General features: G+C 52.5%; 1 protein-coding gene and 1 non-coding gene across 4 annotated transcripts in view; both read right to left on the reverse strand.

The window, feature by feature from the left end:
- Positions 1–18,755, reverse strand: part of NPLOC4 (NPL4 homolog, ubiquitin recognition factor) — a 55,348-nt gene that overhangs the window by 4,775 nt on the left and 31,818 nt on the right. Inside the window, exons 12-16 of one of the 3 annotated variants that reach the window (XM_069482989.1) lie at positions 15,483–15,643; positions 7,080–7,151; positions 4,113–4,208; positions 2,846–2,962; positions 1,272–1,374 (exon numbers count right to left, since the gene is read on the reverse strand). In XM_069482989.1, coding sequence (XP_069339090.1) covers positions 1,272–1,374; positions 2,846–2,962; positions 4,113–4,208; positions 7,080–7,151; positions 15,483–15,643 — 549 coding nt within the window. Of the gene's footprint in view, positions 1–608; positions 1,375–2,845; positions 2,963–4,112; positions 4,209–7,079; positions 7,152–15,482; positions 15,659–18,755 lie in introns of those variants that run through there. The other 2 variants (XM_069482987.1, XM_069482990.1) reach the window with 2 other exon arrangements.
- LOC138392750 (U7 small nuclear RNA) lies at positions 16,366–16,429 on the reverse strand. Its single transcript, XR_011235028.1, has one exon. It is a non-coding gene; the product is annotated as a U7 small nuclear RNA (small nuclear RNA).

Here is an 18,755-nt window from a genome sequence, read left to right on the forward strand (position 1 = left end):
CGTTTTGGATCATCTGAGCAGTATTTCAAAATGTGAGGGCAAGAAGAATACAAGGCAAGTACAGCCAGGCATGAGACTGACATTGTCATCATCAGATTTGCATGAAAAGAAAACTTCACAAAAAGCCAAACACAAGGAATACTAAGACTCCACAGACCACCGAGATTCTAGGTATCAATAAACAATAACCTATAGTCCCAGCACTCTTGAGAGGCAGAGGCGGGAGGATCACTTGAGCTCAAGAGTTCAAGCCCAGCCTGAGCAAGAGCAAGACGCTGTCTCTCCTAAAAACAGAACATTAGCTGGGTACAGTGGTGCACGCCTATAGTCCCAGCTACTGGGGAGGCTGAGGCCCAGGAGTTTGAGGCTGCAGTGAGCTATGATGATGCTACGGCACTCTACCCAGGGTGACAGAGCGAGACTCTTGTCTCAAAAAAAAAAAGAAAAGAAAGAATAACTCTCTTTCCAACTAGGCTCCCTTATGGCTTGGATTCCAGTGGGGTTTTTCTTGGCTAATTTTGCCTCTAGTATCTACCCACTGGATTGAGAAAATGGTATAAACATTTCTTATGCATTTTTTCAAAATTGTCGTAATAAAGAATTCCAGTATTTGTCAAAGCCACAGGGAGAAAGGCTGCGACAGCTCTGCCACTCTCAGTCTCGGCCGGGCGGAACCGCGGCGCAGCAGTGGGGCCTGCACACTGGCAGGACGCCAGCGCCCTCGGCGCCCTCACCGTCCGCAGCAAAGTCTGACCGAAGTGCATGTGAGTGTGGGGAGCTGCTCAGGACTCGGGGACTGGGGCTCCTAGAGACACCGGACGCCCGCATTCCACCCGTAACGTCCACAGGACAGCCTCCCACCAGGGAGCATCCTGGAGCTGCCGTCTCGCCTCCTCGGCAGGACGGGAGCTTCACCTGAGCACTGGTGGGCACAGAAGACCACCAGGTCGCTGTGCTCCCGGCGCTCACATACATGTAAAGTTCCTGTTTCTCTCAGACGATGCCGTGCAAACTGCGCCCGGGGCAGGTGCAGATGCACATCTCTGGCACACACATCACAAAATCCACAGAGCGGTGTACCCAGGACCTGTGGCCTGCACAACACGTCTGTTACGTCAGTGAGGACAGCCCTGTGCCCAGCAGGGAGGTCGGCTCTGTGCTGTCCCATCGCCCACAGTGCGCCCACCGGGGCACCACAGGCAGTGTGGCCTGGCAGAGTGTGTCCTGCTCTCCAGCCCTTGCCACAGGGGCGCAGCCGGGGGAGGACTTACTGCAGAGCTGCTCGATGGTGGCCCACTGCTCGGATCTCTTCCACGTCTGGGCGAGCTCCTCGTTTCCGGTCCGCACGGCCTCCAGCAGCAAGCTGATGCTGTCCTGCAAGGGGCCAAGGGGAAGGTTCCCACGTGCTCTGCCTGAGGTGCACAGATTCTGACTGACAGGTTTCTCCCTCCTCAACATCAAGATGTATTTCAGAGGGAATTTAAACAACCTTACAGGCTGTCACTACAAAATGTAAAATATCACAACTTAGGTCTATAAATATAAGTGCTAAATTGAGATAAAATTTAAATTCTTCCCAAATAGCCCCACAGTGGGCATCTGTGCCTCTCTGCGTGGGCTGACAGTGCTCAAGAGCCCAGAGGGTAAAGCCCGCCCAGCCTGCTCCTCACGCCTCAGCCCCCGCCTCTCTCTTCTGCACCACACCTGGAAAACCGTGCGCTACACCCTAGGCCTCAGGGTCAAAGTGCAGAGAATTAAAACCGTTTCTGCAATGAGAGGTGCACACAGTCTTCGGGGGCTCGCAGTACCTGCTGAGGACAGTGCTGTGCGACAGCACGTGTACTGGCAAGGGGGCCCGACAGAGAGGGAGCCTCACCTTTCCCCACCTGTCTACTCAGAGGGGCAGCGGCCAGACCTGAGACCAGGAGTGCAGCTCCCTATGCCGACTGGGGAAGGTACCGACAGTGGAAGAGTCACAGGTGCCTGATGTCAAATATCAGAGTGGGTGGTTTGGGGACAAACTACAGACACACAATAAACCTAATGGATCCAAGAAGAGCTACTGGCTACCCGACAGAGAAGAGCCTCAGGGGGGAGGACACTCTCTGTTCTGTCACCTTCAGGGAAAGGTGTTGAGTGAGGGGTATCCACGGCTCAGAAAGAATTTGTTCCTTTCTCTTTGGCATTTCCTTGGGTCTCAGGAAGAGAAGAAAAGGCCCAAGTAGGGCACCCACAACATGGCACATGCAAGGGGCCTCCCGGCAGACCACCCCCCCTTCCCTGCTCAGAGAGCAGCCGCCGTCTGCAAAACACTCGCCCTCTCCTCCCCCCACGGGGTGTCTTAAAAATGCCAACTGTGCAGCTGCGAACTTGGGGCCTGGAAGCTGACCAAGCCTTCTGGGCTGGAGCAGTAAAACCAAAGCTGATCCGGGAGGGGAGGTATCAGCAAAAAGCAGAGGCTGTGATTCTGAAACTGTTAGGACAGGACTTTTTTGAATTGTGGATCTCTGATGCTCCATGCTACAGGACAGAGCTAAATCACCTCTGCTTTCCATGTGACTGGAACAAACGAAACCGTCCTTCATCAGGCAGGGCACAGACACTCACTGAAAACGCTAAAGGTGAAACAATCCATCTTTCCATCAGCAAGCCTCTTGTGAAAAGCCACTGCCTGCACATTCTTTGCACACAAAACGCGAGAGGCAGAAACCCTTTGACCCAGTTTCTCAAGCACACTCTGGATCGTGAGGAAAGAAAGTGAGACAGAGCATCTCTCTACAGCCAAAGCCTATCTGGGGACCACCAGAGCCAGGTGCTCAAGAGGACAACACACTAGGGCCCATACCTGCAGAGGCATAACTTCATTGGTGACCAGAAACAGCAGGAGGTGAAAATCTGAGATGGTATTCAAGAACACAGACGAGGTATTCTGGGATAAATAGGTGGCCAAACTATGGAAGTCCTAGAGGGAAAGAAATGAGAATATTCCATTACGATTCTCCAGTGCCACACCCAGAAAAAGAGCCGTTTCCTACTGAGACATAATTAAATTCATTGAATGCTGAGACGTCTCTCCCTCCTTCTACAGCCACTAACAGGGTCTAAGAAAGGAGGAGCCAACAGCAGCAGAGCAGGCTCCTACCTCTCTCCTCCCAGGCAGATGCTCTCGGTACGTGACTCATCAAGGTGTGTGAGAAAGCACGTTTGCAAAGCTCACCCAGGGAGACACGACCCGGCCGATGGCAAATGCCCTTTGACCTCCAGGTGGAGAGTGGGCTGTGGGAGGGCCCCTGCAGGGGCGGGGGCACCTAACTGGCCTTTTCTGTCTAGCCTGGTTCTCCATCCAGGGCAGTGTGACAGTGAGAGGGGAACCGAGGGCAGCCCTCATGCAGCATGAACACCTCCAGCAGGACCAGACACAGGGGCGTCAAGAGTGCACCCACGTCCCCCGGGCAGGTGAGCAGGAGGGGACCAGAGCACAGAAGAGGAGCTATCAGCCACTTTAGGAGAAAATCTCATGACAGACATTCAATTACCAGGCCATCGTCGGAAATGTCTGTTAGAAAATCACGTCCTCGGAACAAATGTGTGCAGACTGTTTACACAATATGCACACGGCAGTAACAGCAATTCGGGTCTGGCCTGATCTCCAATGGGAGACAGGGTCAGACGGGAGCCGTGCTAAATGAGATCAATGACACGTGCTGGCAGGCTCAGGGGGCCAGCCCACATGGGGCCACCCAGCTCTGACAGTGCCTGAGAAAGGCAGCAGTATGACAGGCAAGGGAGACCAGGTCACAAACAATAAAGCAGTTGTTCATAGAGGACACAAAGTAACAAATTTTGGAAAAATTACGAAGTCAACTGAGAATGGTACTTGTGGCAAATCTGCAGGGCTGAGGACGTCAGGGGATTTGCCCTGTGGTGTCCGTCACCCAGCCACGGAATGAGTGTCCACGTGGCCAGCATTACCCTAGAACAGGCCCAGCTGGGCTCTGTCCAAGACTCCATCAGGAGAGTTTGAAAGCTTAGTACTTTCTGGGAAAACAATACTGACACTAGATGAGCAATCGGCAACTAACTTTAAATCGCTTCTAAAGACAAGAGCTTACCTGTGTCTCACCCAGCACATCCCGGTTTTCAATGGGAAACGGATTTTGCGAAATAGAAAAAGTATAAACTGGATCCTTGGGGAAAGTTGTTGTGATCTGATGAACAAAACACAAACCCGTGAGCGACTCCCCAGCAGCCCCGAGCAACCCCCGCGCGTGAGCTGAAGGCAGCAATTCTGAGAGTCCTACTAGCTCTACGTTAAAACGAACAGTTAACGTTAACAATTAGTGTTGGTTCTCAATGAAAATTTTGAAACTCTGACACCTGGGAAGCAAACTAAAGAATCTGTTTTTAAACCTACACTATATCTGGTGTACACTGGCCCCACGACACCTAACTCCAGCTGCGCGGGACCACCTGTGGCACAGCTTCACCTGAGGCTCACACCGCCGCTCTCCCTCTGCTGTAGGGGAACTAGAGGCTGCTCTGACCCCTCGGTCCAGGCTGCAGAAGCACGGAGAGGCCAATGCAGGAAGCCAGGAGGCCGGCCTAGGAGCTGACTGTTCAGAGGTGCAAAGTTCACATCCCTGGGTTTGGAGTGCACATGCAGAGTCAGCCAGCGATGGGTTTAAGAAACAAAGCAACCTCCAGCCGGCCTGCTAAGCCCCCTTTTGAAAGCTAGGGAGCCACTCCACGCAGCCCGTGGGCTTTTCCAGGCAGGGGTGGGTGAGAACCGCAGGCCCTGGAGGAACACAGATGAGTGGGCCGGATACAAGGGCTGACGTGGAAAGATGAGCGTAGTCCTCCACTTGGCTCAGACATGCTGTGGTAACTACAGAGGGCATTTTAAACCCAACATAGAGTCAACAGAAGCTACAGGGACAGTGGCAAATGTGCAAGAATCAATACAAACACAGGTTTCATTCTTCTTGGCAGATGCCCTTCCCCACAAAATCACCCAAGCGTGAGCTATCAACCACCTTCTGGTTGACACAGCTTTCCTCTGCAATACGACACTAGCAGCAGATCATACTTCTTACAGATTTAGGGGAGCTACTCTGGTTCCTTGGGGAGCATTTCTCAAGAGTGAACCTTGTTCTGGTGTGTTTTCTACATCAGCAAAGGCAGTGAGCTGCTCCAGGCCAGCTGGCCCATGTGCAGCTGTGCCAGGGCTGGCCACTCTGGAAGGACAAGCTGAGCCACAGGGACACCTCTGCCCCGGGGCGTGTCCTGGGGAAGGGCCACACTGCAGCACAGCGCTGTGCACTGGCAGCACGGCCTCGCCAGTCAGAGACCCTGGCCTCGCTTTGCTCACCTTGAGGTAAAGAAGATGGGAGTGCCCCGGGCAGCTGTGAGGCTGCAGTGCCCTGCACGCAGGGCACCCAGCACGGGCCTGGCCCATGGCAGGCCACTAGTTGGGTCAGGGTTCTGACAACCGTGCTGGTGCTGAGCACGCTGCAGAGGCAGGATCCTGGGATGGCTCCCAGAAACGGGAGTGGAACAGCAACTACAGAAGACTCACTGCTACGTGAACTAGTGCAATTAAGAGATGGATGTGCTGGTCTTCTAACTGCCCCGTAGAGAACAGAAGCAAAGTGCACAGGGCCCCACACGACCATACCAGATGCCCCAGGGAGGGTGCAGGGGTCCAGAGCCTCGTTTCACGCTGAAACCCTCTCCCTACCAGCATGCACCAGCTGGACGATGGCCTGACACCTCCACAGAAGGGCGGCCTGCAATAGCCGCCCCATCCAAGGTTTAAGAACATCAGACAGCTCTGGGCCCAGGCCCGCCCCTGCTCCCGAGGGACTCCCCAAGCCTCCCTTCCACAAGGACAGAGAGCTCGGGTATCACAGGGTGGAAGGATCCCCCCAGCAACTAAGTACTGCTGAAAAACTGCCCTAAGGCAAAATCCTAACTTCCTTTGTGAAAGGAAAAAGGGAAGGGGCGGGGAGGCCACTGCAGGGAGAAGACCCGAGAAGGCTGCTTTTAAATCACACCGACTCCTCCTGAGTGCATGCTCCATCAATCTGTTTTCAACTTAATTACACCCTAGGTAGCCTAAAAAACAGATGCCTTTACAGCCTCAGTAATAAATATGTTCTTGCGAGCTGTCAGTTGGAATGGAGCATCGATGGGCTTGGCTCATGGGGACCCGCTGCTCCGAACGCAATGATATTTTACTGCCTGAATCACATGCCCATCCGAGTCCAAATGCAGCCTGAACAGACCCTGGCACAGCAGCGGTGTCAGAAATGAGCCGCCTGCAGCCCCTCTGGACACAGCTTCAACAGCCACGGCTGCTACAAATGCATCAGGCTCTTGTCCTGCCACACAGGCTGCCCTTTGGCGATGGCACAGCCACACCTCCAAGCCACTAACCGGCTCCAGAAAGGAGCTGAGACTGTGGGAAGATGCAGCAGAGCAGGGTCCCTCCTTGGCTCCCAGAGTTCCACTCAGGAACACTGAGGCACAGGGCGTCCCCAGGATGACTTGGACGGTGTGGCCCACTGTGAGCACCACGGTGGCACCTGCGCATGCTGGGTGGCTCTGGCAGCTAGAGGCCAAGCACAGAGTACTTGGGTGAGACTGTATGGATGCTCGCATGTCCTGAGATCCAAGGACTGGGACTTGTTGCCTTCCAGAGGCTGCTTGGCCTGGGGTTGGGGGTCCCTTGAGCTAATACGATAGTTAACCCCTAGGTTGATTTCAGGAAATAAAAACCTAAAACTAAAAGAGAAAGTCCTTATAATTGTGAGCTTTATCAGGAACGCTGGGTGTTGAATGATTGAACAAACACTCCCAGGTGCCTGTTCTGTGCTGGGCACTGCAGGAGACAGAGGGTGTGACTCTTGTGACTCTCCAAGCCACCAGCTCCTCCCCTGAGCAGCTACCACCCGGCAGTCCTGATCTCCCAAGGCCCGCCCACGCTGGGGGGCAGCACTCACTTCTGTGATCAGATACTCCATGGGCAGGGGCTGGTCGGCCTGCCCACCCAGGCCTGGTGCGGGGGTGGGGGCACTTACATCTATGATCAGATACTCCACGGGCAGGGGTCGGGCCAGCTGGGTGATCTCGTTGCCAAACTTGTCTATGTCCTGAAACAATCAAGGGTGAACAGAGGTAAGGGAAGGTGACCAGAGACAATGTTTTCCTTTCACACAGTGGTCTCACCTTTTAAATTACTACAATTCCTATTGGAGTGTCTGAATAACAGAAAGGAAAGTGTGCCTATTTTTGCAATGAATCCACCTTCTTCCATTTCTTGGAGCTCTTTATTACGACCACAAGCTGAGAAAGCAGCGTGCTCTCAGGTACTGGGAGGCTCAGCTGGGAGAGCCACCAAAGCCCCCACCCACCCCTCCACCCACAGTGCTCAGCCAGGCACTGCGTCTGAAAGAGGCAGAGGGTCTGTGCTCCCCTCAGGCTAGATCGGGGCCTGTTCTGACCTCTACAGGCACTTGAAGTTTCGCAGTCTGAATGCTAATTCTTAAAGATCTTATAGCTCTGAAAACTCGACTTTCGGGAAACTTAGTACTTGTACATTAATAAAATAAAGGCATGCACAAATGAGCGCACACGCGCGCGCGCGCGCGCACACACACACACACACATACGCAGACATGGAAAATCCCCACCACCAATCTGTCAAAGTCTAAACTTGTTTTGCTTTGTCAGATGCATGGAACATAAAGTTTAATTATGGGGAAAAACGGCCAGCATATGTTCATTAATCACAAAATGACAATTAGATCTGATTTATGTCAAACATGCTGAGTTCAAACAGAGCTCCAGAAATAAATTCATAAGAACCAATGCTTTTCATTAAAGATTCTGCAAGAGGGGGTCATATTTTCTATCTAAATCATCACTTAACATTATATAAATCATTCATTAAGTCATATATAAATTATATATCCATGATTTCCAATTATAGGGCCTTACATAAAAGTTCACATTTATTGAAGCTCTCAGACCCAAACTGGTTGCCAAGCACATCACCCTGAGCCGTGTGGGTGCTGTGAGGCCACCCCAGCACATCCACACCTGCCTGGGATGGCAGAGGACTCTGCTATCTTTTAAGACAACCATGGCGGCCGTTCCTAAGTCAAATCAAGTATTCTACCCCAAAGGGATATCCACGGGCCCCGTTTGGCCCTGGTCCTTGCTTGAAGATTAAAATTTCTGGCCTGAAAGATGTGTTTTCCCACACCATCTTGCCCTTCCTCTAGTCCATTCTAGAGAGCTGCCCACAAAAACTGACCCTTTTGCCCTCCCAGAAAACACAGTCCAGATATGTCCAACCAGCTGGCTGCACAGGGAGCGCTATTTGACTATTTCCATTTCAAGTATTGGCCCTGCCCCTCAAATGCCAGCTCCCTCAAACACACAGCCTTGTCCCGTGTGCCTTCCTCTGAAGCTGAAGTCACTCTCCACCTGATGTGGAGAAGGATCGTCTGTCCTTCCACATGCTGAGCGGCTGCTGCAGTCAGGACGGACTCCGCATTCTGTGGCCCTGGCCGGGACACCAAAGCCGTGGGGCCTGCCAAGTGGCATCCTGGGGCCCCAGAAAGGCGGTTTCTCGATGGAGGAGATTTGGTAGGCGGCAAGAATCAAACACAATCAAACTAAATCACCATTTCCAAAAATACACGCTTGCCCCTACAAGAAATAACCTGCAACAACTCACACATAATTAGCCCATCTGGAATTCATCTTCAAATCTAATTAAGCTCTAATATGCAGAAACATTTCTCCAGCACCTGTTCACTTTAATCTTCCCCTCTAGGGATTTTTCCTGTTAAATGCCCCTCTCTCTTTTTCTGTGTCGTGCTATTCTCTTTCAGATTTAACTACCCAACTGCACCTTTTCTGCTCCCCAAGAAAATAAAGGTGTTGTACCCCCCCTTTCGTCCCTGGGGGAAGAAACAGGTAACTTCTATCTCTCCCTGATGCCTTCACTCAGATGTCTCTGCCAACCAATGCCTAGCCCTACACACCACTTTAAAAGGCAATTACTTTTTATGGGCTTTAGCAAATGTCAGACGGAATGCACTAGGAGGAAGACATCTCAATTCCAAGTTTGGCAACTGCCAAAGTGTCAGCAGTTTTATCTCCAACTGAAGCAAGACACAGGGAGAGTCAGAAACCACGGTCCCCGATGCCTCGCTACCTGCTACCTGTCTGGAAGCAGCAGCACCAAGGTCTTGACAGCAAACAGAAATCCAGGGATCAAAGTCTTTGTTAGCTCAAAAGCACATGGACTTCATACCAGGGCAAATTCCACTGACTGGATGGCATCACCTTGCTTTAAAGACAGTGAAAAAATCCTGAATGTGTTGCTTTTCTCTTCTAAGAACTAAGTGCAAGAAGGGGAACAAGTGACAACAGGGTCTGAGATTTCACATGATAACTCGAGAAAAAACAAAGCTCTCAGAAACGGTTTCTTAAAGAACCACTGCTTAGGAAACAGTCCAGTCCATGACCACCTACAGAGCGCCTGTCAGATGCAAACAGAACCCACAGCCAGGCTTTCTGAGGAACTTGCTGTGTGCACAGAACCACTTGGTCCTCACGGCCTCACCCGTCACAGGCAGGACTGTTGTCCCCAACATAGGATGAGAAGTGACGAGCTATAGGATGAGTTCGCCTCCCTGGGACCTGTCAGCCAGCAGAGCAGAGGGTGCCTCAGAGACCGAGTCCACCCACATTCGCAAGTCAGGCTCCTCCCCCAGTGCTAGTACTGTGGGGTCAGGGCACACTCAGACCCGACTCCACTCCAGGGGAAGCTTAGAGTCTCAGGCTGTGGTCCCGACAGCAGGCTCACCCTGAACATGGCTCGCCGCCTCCACCACATGGGCAAGAACAAAACCATACTCAGAGATTTCAGGGACCACAAATCCATTTCCTGGACAGGGAATATGCTAATACGTTATTTGGAATCTCTTTCTCATTAGCAATGTCTTGATTAATTGATGAACTTTTCTGAATGATGCTGGAAAGAAACACAATCTTCTATGATTGAAGACATTTAAAAGAGGTACATAGTGCAGGGTCTTGCTCTAACAAATACAAACATATATTCTGGAGATTCAATAAATAGAATAGTTTGATAATGGCAAAGGGAAACACTGGCAGATGAGTGGCGCAGGGACAATGCCCAGAGGTGAGACGCAGGGAGACGTACGTGGTTGCCCTGGCCGACGACAATGGTGGGGTCAACCCCCTGGTCAAGCATCTGCAGACAAGTACACTGGTCCCCTGCCCTGCGCGACATGATGCATGAAGGGGTCAGGGGTCTCAAAGTAAAATTAAATCATGAAGGCACTAAAAAAGTATGTAGGTAAATAGATAGCTTTGGGGTAAAAGGTTACAGTAGACCCTTGTACAACAAGGGTCCACTTATACCAAGATTTTTTTCAACCAAATGCAGATTGAAAATAAGTATTTGTGGGATGTAAAGCCCACGTATACTGAGGGCCAGCTTTGGGACTTGAGCACGCCAGGACTCGGGCACAGGCGCAAACTGAGAGACCACCGCACTTCCAAAGATGATGACAAAGGCAGAAACTAACAGAACAAGATTAAGGTGTCTTTGAAATCAGAAAACATTTCAGCTGCTCTGTATAAGGAAGTGAAAGCCTGGCATGTGTTTGCAACATATGCGAAAGGGTTAACATGTAAAGACCCCACAAATGAATGCCAAAAATGACAAATCACCTCACGCACACACGGAGAGGCGATTCACAAAGAAAACAGTCAGCAAACACATGGGAAGAGCCTGGGCCTGTGGCTCAGAGGCAGCCAGGCCAGGCCGCAGCACACAGCACATGCCCACAGCACCCCCGCAGGAGACCTGGGGGACTGAGAGCCTGTAACACGCGGGTCCTTCCACAAACGATCCCAGGTTAACGTGGACCACGCGCAGAGAACGAGCCAGACGGTGATCCACTGGCACTCTTCATGGCACCAGATGCCAGAACAGAGCCCGCGTGCTGCTGCGTGAACCATGCCCACCACTGCAGGTCCTCGCCGAGGCTCTGTCAGTGCTCTCAGGACAGCCGACTCCAGCACCCTGGCGCCAGGACATCACCCTCCACCCTCTCCGTCACTGGCTGTTTTCTTCCTGGGCCCTCCTCCTGGGCTGGCCTCTTCAGAGCAGTGTTCCTCGCGCTGTCCAGCATCCTCTTTTCTTCTCCCTCTGAACAATCTCAGCAGGTCTCATCTACTTCCAGGGCCTTCTATGCAGATGTCCTGAAAGGACATTATTGGCCTGTGTCTCTTGCCCGAGCTCCCAGACCCGACCACTGACTGCTCACTGGCCACCACTGTCCAGGGCCATCTTCAAACTCCGCATGTCAGCGCCTCGACTTACCAGCCTCCCACACAGACCCACTGCTCTGCTCCAGCACCAGGATGCGCCTGCTCACCCAAACCAGGAGTCTGGCTGAGTCCTGGGCTCCTTCCCTGTGTTCCGTGAGGCCTCTGGGGCTCTGTGCTGGCACAACCTCTCCTTCCCCAAAGGCCACAGGAAATGGACAGGCCGCCTGGGTTTCCAACGGGCACCAGCCTTCGCACTGGGCTCCCCAACTATAAATCATTCCTCACACTGCACCCCAGGATGGATCTTCTGTAACGGCGACCTCGCCCCCACCGCCCCTGCAGCTGTCAGCACCTGTCCACACAGTCCCACCTCACTTCTCCACCCTGCTGCCCTGCCCTGACTCAGGCCCCCGGCGTACTGGCTTAGATGCTGCAAAAGCTTCCTGCCTCCCAACCACGTCGTGCCACCTCCAGCAGGAACATTTCAGAACCCAGCTTCCGTATCTCACTCCATGGCTTCCCACGGCCCACCATACCTGACACAACCCACCCTCCAGCTAGACTGACCCAGGTGCACACTGCACCCTCTGGGTACGTGGCCCCTCAGTGGGCTCTGCTCAGCCAACTCTCACACACCCTCAGTGTCAGCTCTGGGGTACCCTGCTGTGCCCGCCCTGTACCACCGTGAGGACACCCCACGGTATGCCAGGCAAGCGAACCTGTGTGACTTGCTCACCACGGCGGCTCCTGGGCACAGAGGAAGCGCTTCACAGCCACAAAGTCTGGGCTGAGAAGAGAGGGCGGGCTGCAGCCCCAGTGGGGACCCCATCACAGCCACGTCTGCAGACATGATGTACAGGGGAGTGCCCGGAAGAACAGATGAAGAAAAGGGGGTCTATTTTCTTCCTACTAATTTATAATTTCAGACTTTTCATAACACACATATATTTGATTTTATATTAAAAATGTTCCATAAATTTTTTTTATTTAAGAGACAGGGTCTTGCTCCATGGCCCAGGCTGGAGCAATGGCCCAATCATAGCTCACTGCAACTTCACACTCCTGGGCTCCAGCGATCCTCCTGCCTCAGCGTCCTGAGAAGCTGGGACTACAGGCACCGCCATACCCTGCTTCATACATTAATTTTTAAAAGACCTGAGCTGCCTGATGTACATGGATCTTTACATCTGCGACCACACACTTGCTGCTGGCCCCTCCCTCCTGCCTTGACAACGATCCCTTCGTGGGTTCCTGGTCTGCAGACCTCCACCTCCAGCCTCACTCTTGGCTGACCGCGTTGCTTCCCGTGGGCAAAGTGAATGTCCAGTCTCCCCCATGACGTGCCTCCTCCGCTGCTGCCCATGCAGCCACCTGCTCCAACCACCAGGATTTATCCAGGCTCTGACCATTTCCTCCCTCCGCCACTGCTGCCAACCTGGCCCAGCTGCCAGGGTCCCAATGACAGACGCCTAACTACCACAGTGCCACCTGCATCCTTGTCTGCTTTGTCCACTCCCAGCCCGGCAGCCAGTGCTCTGACTGCCTGGGCATCATATTCTTGGCTCAGCACCTTCCAGGAGCTCCCCTCTGCCTCCCCACACCTCTGCCCCAGCAACACTGGCCACCGTGCTCAGCATGCTCCAGGTTAGGGACCGGCTACTGCCTGTCTGGAACAATCTGCCCAGGTATACACAGGGCCACTGCCAACCAGCATCTTCCCTACCTGTGCAAAGTCCACCCTCCACTGGCTCCCAAACCCTCAGCCCACCTGCGTCCCCCACAGCCTCCACAACACAGGGAGCACCCTCTCCATTGCCAATGCATCCCCAGCACCCCGTCCATGCCTACGTGCTCACCGGTGCCCCCAAACACTGGTGGAGAGACGCGTGAGAGCACCTCAACAGTGAGCTGGGGCAGGGCTACTAGGGAGGGGCTCAGCACCGAGGTGCCCTTCCCTTCAGCATCGTGTACAGAATCCAACAGCCAGCGAAACGCCTCAGCTCCGGGGTTCTCCAGCAGAGGAAAGGGGACAAAAGCCAGCTCAGCTCAGTCACTGCCCAAGGTCCCAGGGGATGCCCATCCATGCCTGTGCTTGCTGGAGTCTCTGGGGGCCAAGGTGCACAGCTGGGAACCTGGGAGAGTCGCAGAAGCCACCTGCAAAATGACAAGCAGATCCCTGGGCTAGACCACCACTGGGCTCTCACGGCTGCCAGCTTGTTTCCACTGAAGTCAGAGATTATCACTTCAGGAGAAGAAAATTTTTAAAAACACTCAACACAATCACCAATTTACACAAATAAGAACTGGAAGTCATTCCTCTCATTAAGGATTCCTAATCCTCACTTATTCTTAAGAGGTTCCCTCAAATCCAATCAACCCATTATCCCTGCCCCAGAGGCTTGACCCACCTGCTCCTCCAGACCCTGGGGCACGGGGTGAGCACAGCTGGCTCCAGCCAGAGCAGCCGGGTGCCCGGAAGCTCCGAGGCTGCCCCTCCATCCCCCTGTCATAGGATCACTCGTGAAAACAATCGTGGGAGGTGGTGCACGGCCCAGGTGGAGGCAACGCTCAGATTCTAGAGGCGGAGCCGCTGCCTCACGCCCAGGGGAACATGGATGAGAGGCCCAGAGGCTTAGTGATCTCTGTGAGTAGAAGGGTCTTAAAAACACCTCAACACGTGTGCTCATGCTCATGTTACACACGTCCTGGGAACACACGCCTCAAAGCAGAGGTGAAGTAGTAACTCACAGGTTGAGTGAGCAGCCTGGCTACAAACTGGATGGCCTCCTAAGACCACCTCGCGATGTGCTGGCGACATGGTGACCAGCAAAGACAACACTCCTGAGGTGCGCCTCCCAGTGCTGGGAGGAGACACAAGGTAGGCTCCTCTGCACCAAGGAACACCAGTGGAGCCAGGACACCTCATCACAGAGGACCACTACTTGGTAATAATCTAACAAATGACACCACAAACCTTTGTGGGAGACATTAAGGATCACTGAGACAAATGCAGCACCTGAGCAACTCACAGGACGAGGACTCAACCCTGAAAAGTTCTCAATGAAATCCTAACACAATTGTTTGGTGTTAGCACAACTTGATAAGCTGATTCTAAAATTCACTTGGAAGAGGAAAGGGCCAAGGACAGTCAGGGTTCCCGAAGAAAAGCAAAGTAGGGCTGTGACTTAACATGTATAAAGAATAACTGCATGGCCGGGCGCAGTGGCTCACGCCTGTAATCCCAGCACTTTGGGAGGCCAAGGCGGGAGGACCACTTGAGGCCAAGAGTTTGACACCAGCCTGGGCAACACAGTGAGACCCCATCTCTACAAAAAATTAAAAATTAGCTGGGCATGGTGGTGTGCGCCTGTAGTCCCAGCTACTCCAAAGACTGAGGCGAGAGGATCACCAGAGCCCAGGGGTTTGAGGTTGCAGTGAGCTACGATGACACCACTGCACTCCAGCCCAGGCAACAGAACCAGACCCTGTTTCACACACACACACACACACACACACACACAAAAGAATGACTGATAGCATTGAAGAGAGTATGGTATTGGTGCTGGTTTAGGAAAACTGGCCAAGGAAACAGAACGGAGTCCAGAAAGACACCCATGATGTATGGACAGGACTGATGGCAGAGTGTATCACAGATGATCAGGGCTAAAGAAGGGGTTTTTCTGGAGTGACAAAGTCAGAGATGCAGGGACTTCACACTTGCAGCCACTTTCTTGCTCCAGATATTTGCAAAATCTCTAAGGTGCATGGGACGGGAGGCCCACATATTTAAGCTGTACGGGGCGGGAGCAAAATCGGAAGCTTATGAAGAACAGACTGCATCTCCACAGTCTGTTTTGGGGCCAAGTGGACAAGATTTAAGGTGGGTTGTCACCTTACAAAGAGCCCTGCCAGGCTTTCACATGGAAACCCTGGAGCACTGCACTCTGGAGAAAGCGAAGAATCAGCAGCAGACTGAGTTTCATCAAAACCCAAGTCAGATATGACCCAGCTACTCACTGCGAGGCGGCAGGCAGACAGCCGCCACCCTATTTCCACGACAGGTTCACACTGTTCTCCGAGTAACTCGTTTCTTACTGTATTTTTACCTTATAAAATACATCAGGCACATACTGCTCACTGCTGGACTCCTTGGCGTAGCCGAGCTCAGGGGCGTCCTTGCACGGCAGCAGACACTCGTCACGGACCAGGGCCATGCACTGGTTGGACACCTGATACCCTTCAAAGTGGACCTGGTTGTCGGGACCACCTGCAAGAGAGAGACCTTCAGAGAGAACCTAACACAGGATGTTCAAAACCAGTCCGTATTTGTTACTCTTCACTTCCGACCAACAAAAAAAAAATCTTCAAGAGTTTGTCTTGGTGGAGTTCTACTCAGCCATAAAAAGAAGTGAATTAATGTCTTTTGTAGCAATCTGGATGGAACTGGAGACCATTAGCCTAAGTGAAGTATCACGAGAATGGAGAAACAAATATCACATGTACGCTCTAATAATTTAGAACTAACTGATGGGTATACATGGGCAGAGAGAAAAGTAAAAATCATGAGAAATCAAGAAAGAGGGAGAGGGGAGGAAAGGAGGTAAAACCCTACTAACAGGTACAATGAACACTATTCGGGTAATAGGCACACTTACAGGCCTGACTTAAGCATTATAAAAGCTACCCATGTAACAAAAATGTTTGTGCCCCCTTAATATTTTGAAATTTAAGATAATAATTAATAAATAGAGTTTGTCTTGGGTAAGAATTGAAAAAGGCCCAGTGGTCACCTGGCGGGTGGCTGGAGCTCTGGGCCTGGGCACGAGACTTTGGCCTCGCTGCGGCTCCTCACACTCTCCCGGCTTCACAAACAGGGGCCTGAGTCTGACGTGCTCCATCAGAACCAGGAAACTGAGATGTGAAACCACCTCTAACATCCACCCTGAAAGCTATGCCTGGTGTCATCAAGCACTTGGGCTCTCGGTTTTCTGGGGTGTCTTCTGGTGAGGACCACAAAACCTGCTAGACAAATTCTAAGGGAGCTGTAACACTGGGCTCTTGGTTTTTAATAACACCAAGGGCATAAACAACAGACAGAACCCCACATTCCAGCAAACTTTTATTCTTAAGTGAACGGAGGGTGAGGCCAAGTGGATAAATTCATCTGGAGGCAGAAAGAGGGAGCAGGAGCGGATGGCAGAAGAGCAAAACTGACTGTTTTTGATAAAAATACTAGTCAGGCGGGTGCAGTGGCTCACGCCTATAATGCCAGCACTGTGGGAGGCCAAGGCAGGAGGATCACTTGAGCCCAGGAGTTCAAGACCAGTCTAGACAACACAGCAAGGCCCCATCTCTAAAAACAAATGAAAAATAAAAATACTAGTGGCTATGCTGTATACACTGCAGTCTCTACCTCACAGGAACCTCCAAGGGCACCACGTGCAGTCAGTGCCACCAGGCACCGGCCCTGACGGTGTGCAGCGTGGACGCCGCCCACACAGAGCAGCGGGAACATGTCAGGGCCCAGCTCCTCACCACGCACCCTCCACAATCTCCATTCTTCGCCCCTCTCCCAATCTCCACTCCCACAAAGCCTCCAGAACGACTTCCCGCCAGGGACACGGGCAGCTCAAACAGCTGCTGAGGCCACGATCCGGTCAGGGCAATGCCGGGCGGGGCAGCCTGCAACTCTGGAGAAGCTAAGACAAGACTGGGCGTGCCTCCAGCATCAGGACTGCACCATGACAACTCCAATCTCACTATTTTTTATGGCTTTTGAGAAAAAAAAAAAAAAAAAATCCTCAATATCTTTATTTCAGTTGGACAAACACTGAATCACTTACTGACCAAAAAACAGAAATTTGGTCCATATGGCTTTCAAACGTGTATCAGAACCAGACCTGATGGCCGAGCAGTCAGCCAAGGTAAAGGAGGGGACAAGCCAGCCTCCCAGAGGACAGGGCAGGGCCCGTGGCTGACTGCAAACTGCTGAGTCAACCTGGCTCCAAAGGCCCAGCTGACTAGCGCAGTACCTTCTCTGTGTCCCTAACTCTAATGCTCGGGACAGGTAGCCAAGCCTGGGCAAATGACCCTAATACCTCAGCAGCAAACACAGCACCTCACACGTGCAGTGTGCTCAGTGGCATAAACGTCACACCGCGATTGAGTGCGGGGGCTTAAGAAGACCAGAGGCAAAGGTCAGAAAGGCACAGTGGAACCACAGGTGTGCACTTGGCATTGGCTGTTGCTTTACTCTGGGCATTGTAAACCTGCACTGGCTCTCACACCGAGCATTAAAGTGTGACAGGTCATTAAAGAAAGAAAAATCCAGCCTTTGAGAATGAGAAAAATGGAAAGCAGTATTTTCTAAATTGACAGCTTTTTGTTAAAAAAAAGCAAAATGAGGTGGAGACACCGCTGAAGTCATCCTTTGTTTGGGCAACAGGGTCACAGACAGGCTTAGGCCCAAAGACCCTGAGATATTCCTGGGGCTCCAGGCTGCACCCTCACATCCCAGCCACGGAGCTCAGACAGCTTCCTGCTCCGACAGCACAGATGTCGTGGTTTTTCCCGAGCAGCGGGACGTAAGGCTAGGCACACCTTCCTATTATTAAATAGCTGGAGAATTCAGCCGAAGGCTGCAGCTCTGTCATCTGCTGGCAAGAGACGCAGTGTAACAGTCAAGGTGAGAGCAAAGGACAGGGCCCAGCCACTCCCAGGCTGCTCACCCTCCTCAGCGCTGCCATCGGACGCCATTTCGAGGTGACCATGTGGCCCAGGGTGACCCAGGAACCCACCTGAGCCTCGACCCTGTCCACTGGCCTTGGACCACACCCCACTAATGGGTCAGAGCCACAGGAGGAGGACCCCAAAGTCTGTATTCCCCCAAACCCAGGACTCTACACAGTCATTAACATTCCCTCTGGCCCTTCAGGTGCACTGCTATTGAGTTTGAAGTACATTTTTGGTGTCTGAAACCAGACCGTCAGAAAGTAGCCTTCACAGCCCACAAGCTGAGTATGCTCCCAATTATGCACACTCAGAGAAACTAACACTGATGTGGAGCGTAAACGTGGGCTTTCAATGCACTGACCTCAGGTTCACACGAGCAAACTGCCACACACAGCCATGACTCTCGCCTCCCAGAAGTCTCCAACCAGAGACATTCTGTGTATAATTAAAGGGGGTGGGGAGAGAATACACAGATTCGGAGGTGAGGGGGCTCCACCTCCCAGCCAGCCTGCACTCTGCTCCACAACGGCTTGGCCTCCTGGGAGATGCCTGCTAACTCGAGGCCTGCACCCTCCTAAGACGGGACTGCAGCAAGTGCATTCCCAACAGCTCCACGGATCCCCACAAGCCCCGTGACCCAGAGACCC

The sequence above is a fragment of the Eulemur rufifrons genome, chromosome 9 (genome assembly GCF_041146395.1).
Source record: "Eulemur rufifrons isolate Redbay chromosome 9, OSU_ERuf_1, whole genome shotgun sequence".
In the NCBI taxonomy this organism is placed as follows: domain Eukaryota; kingdom Metazoa; phylum Chordata; class Mammalia; order Primates; family Lemuridae; genus Eulemur; species Eulemur rufifrons.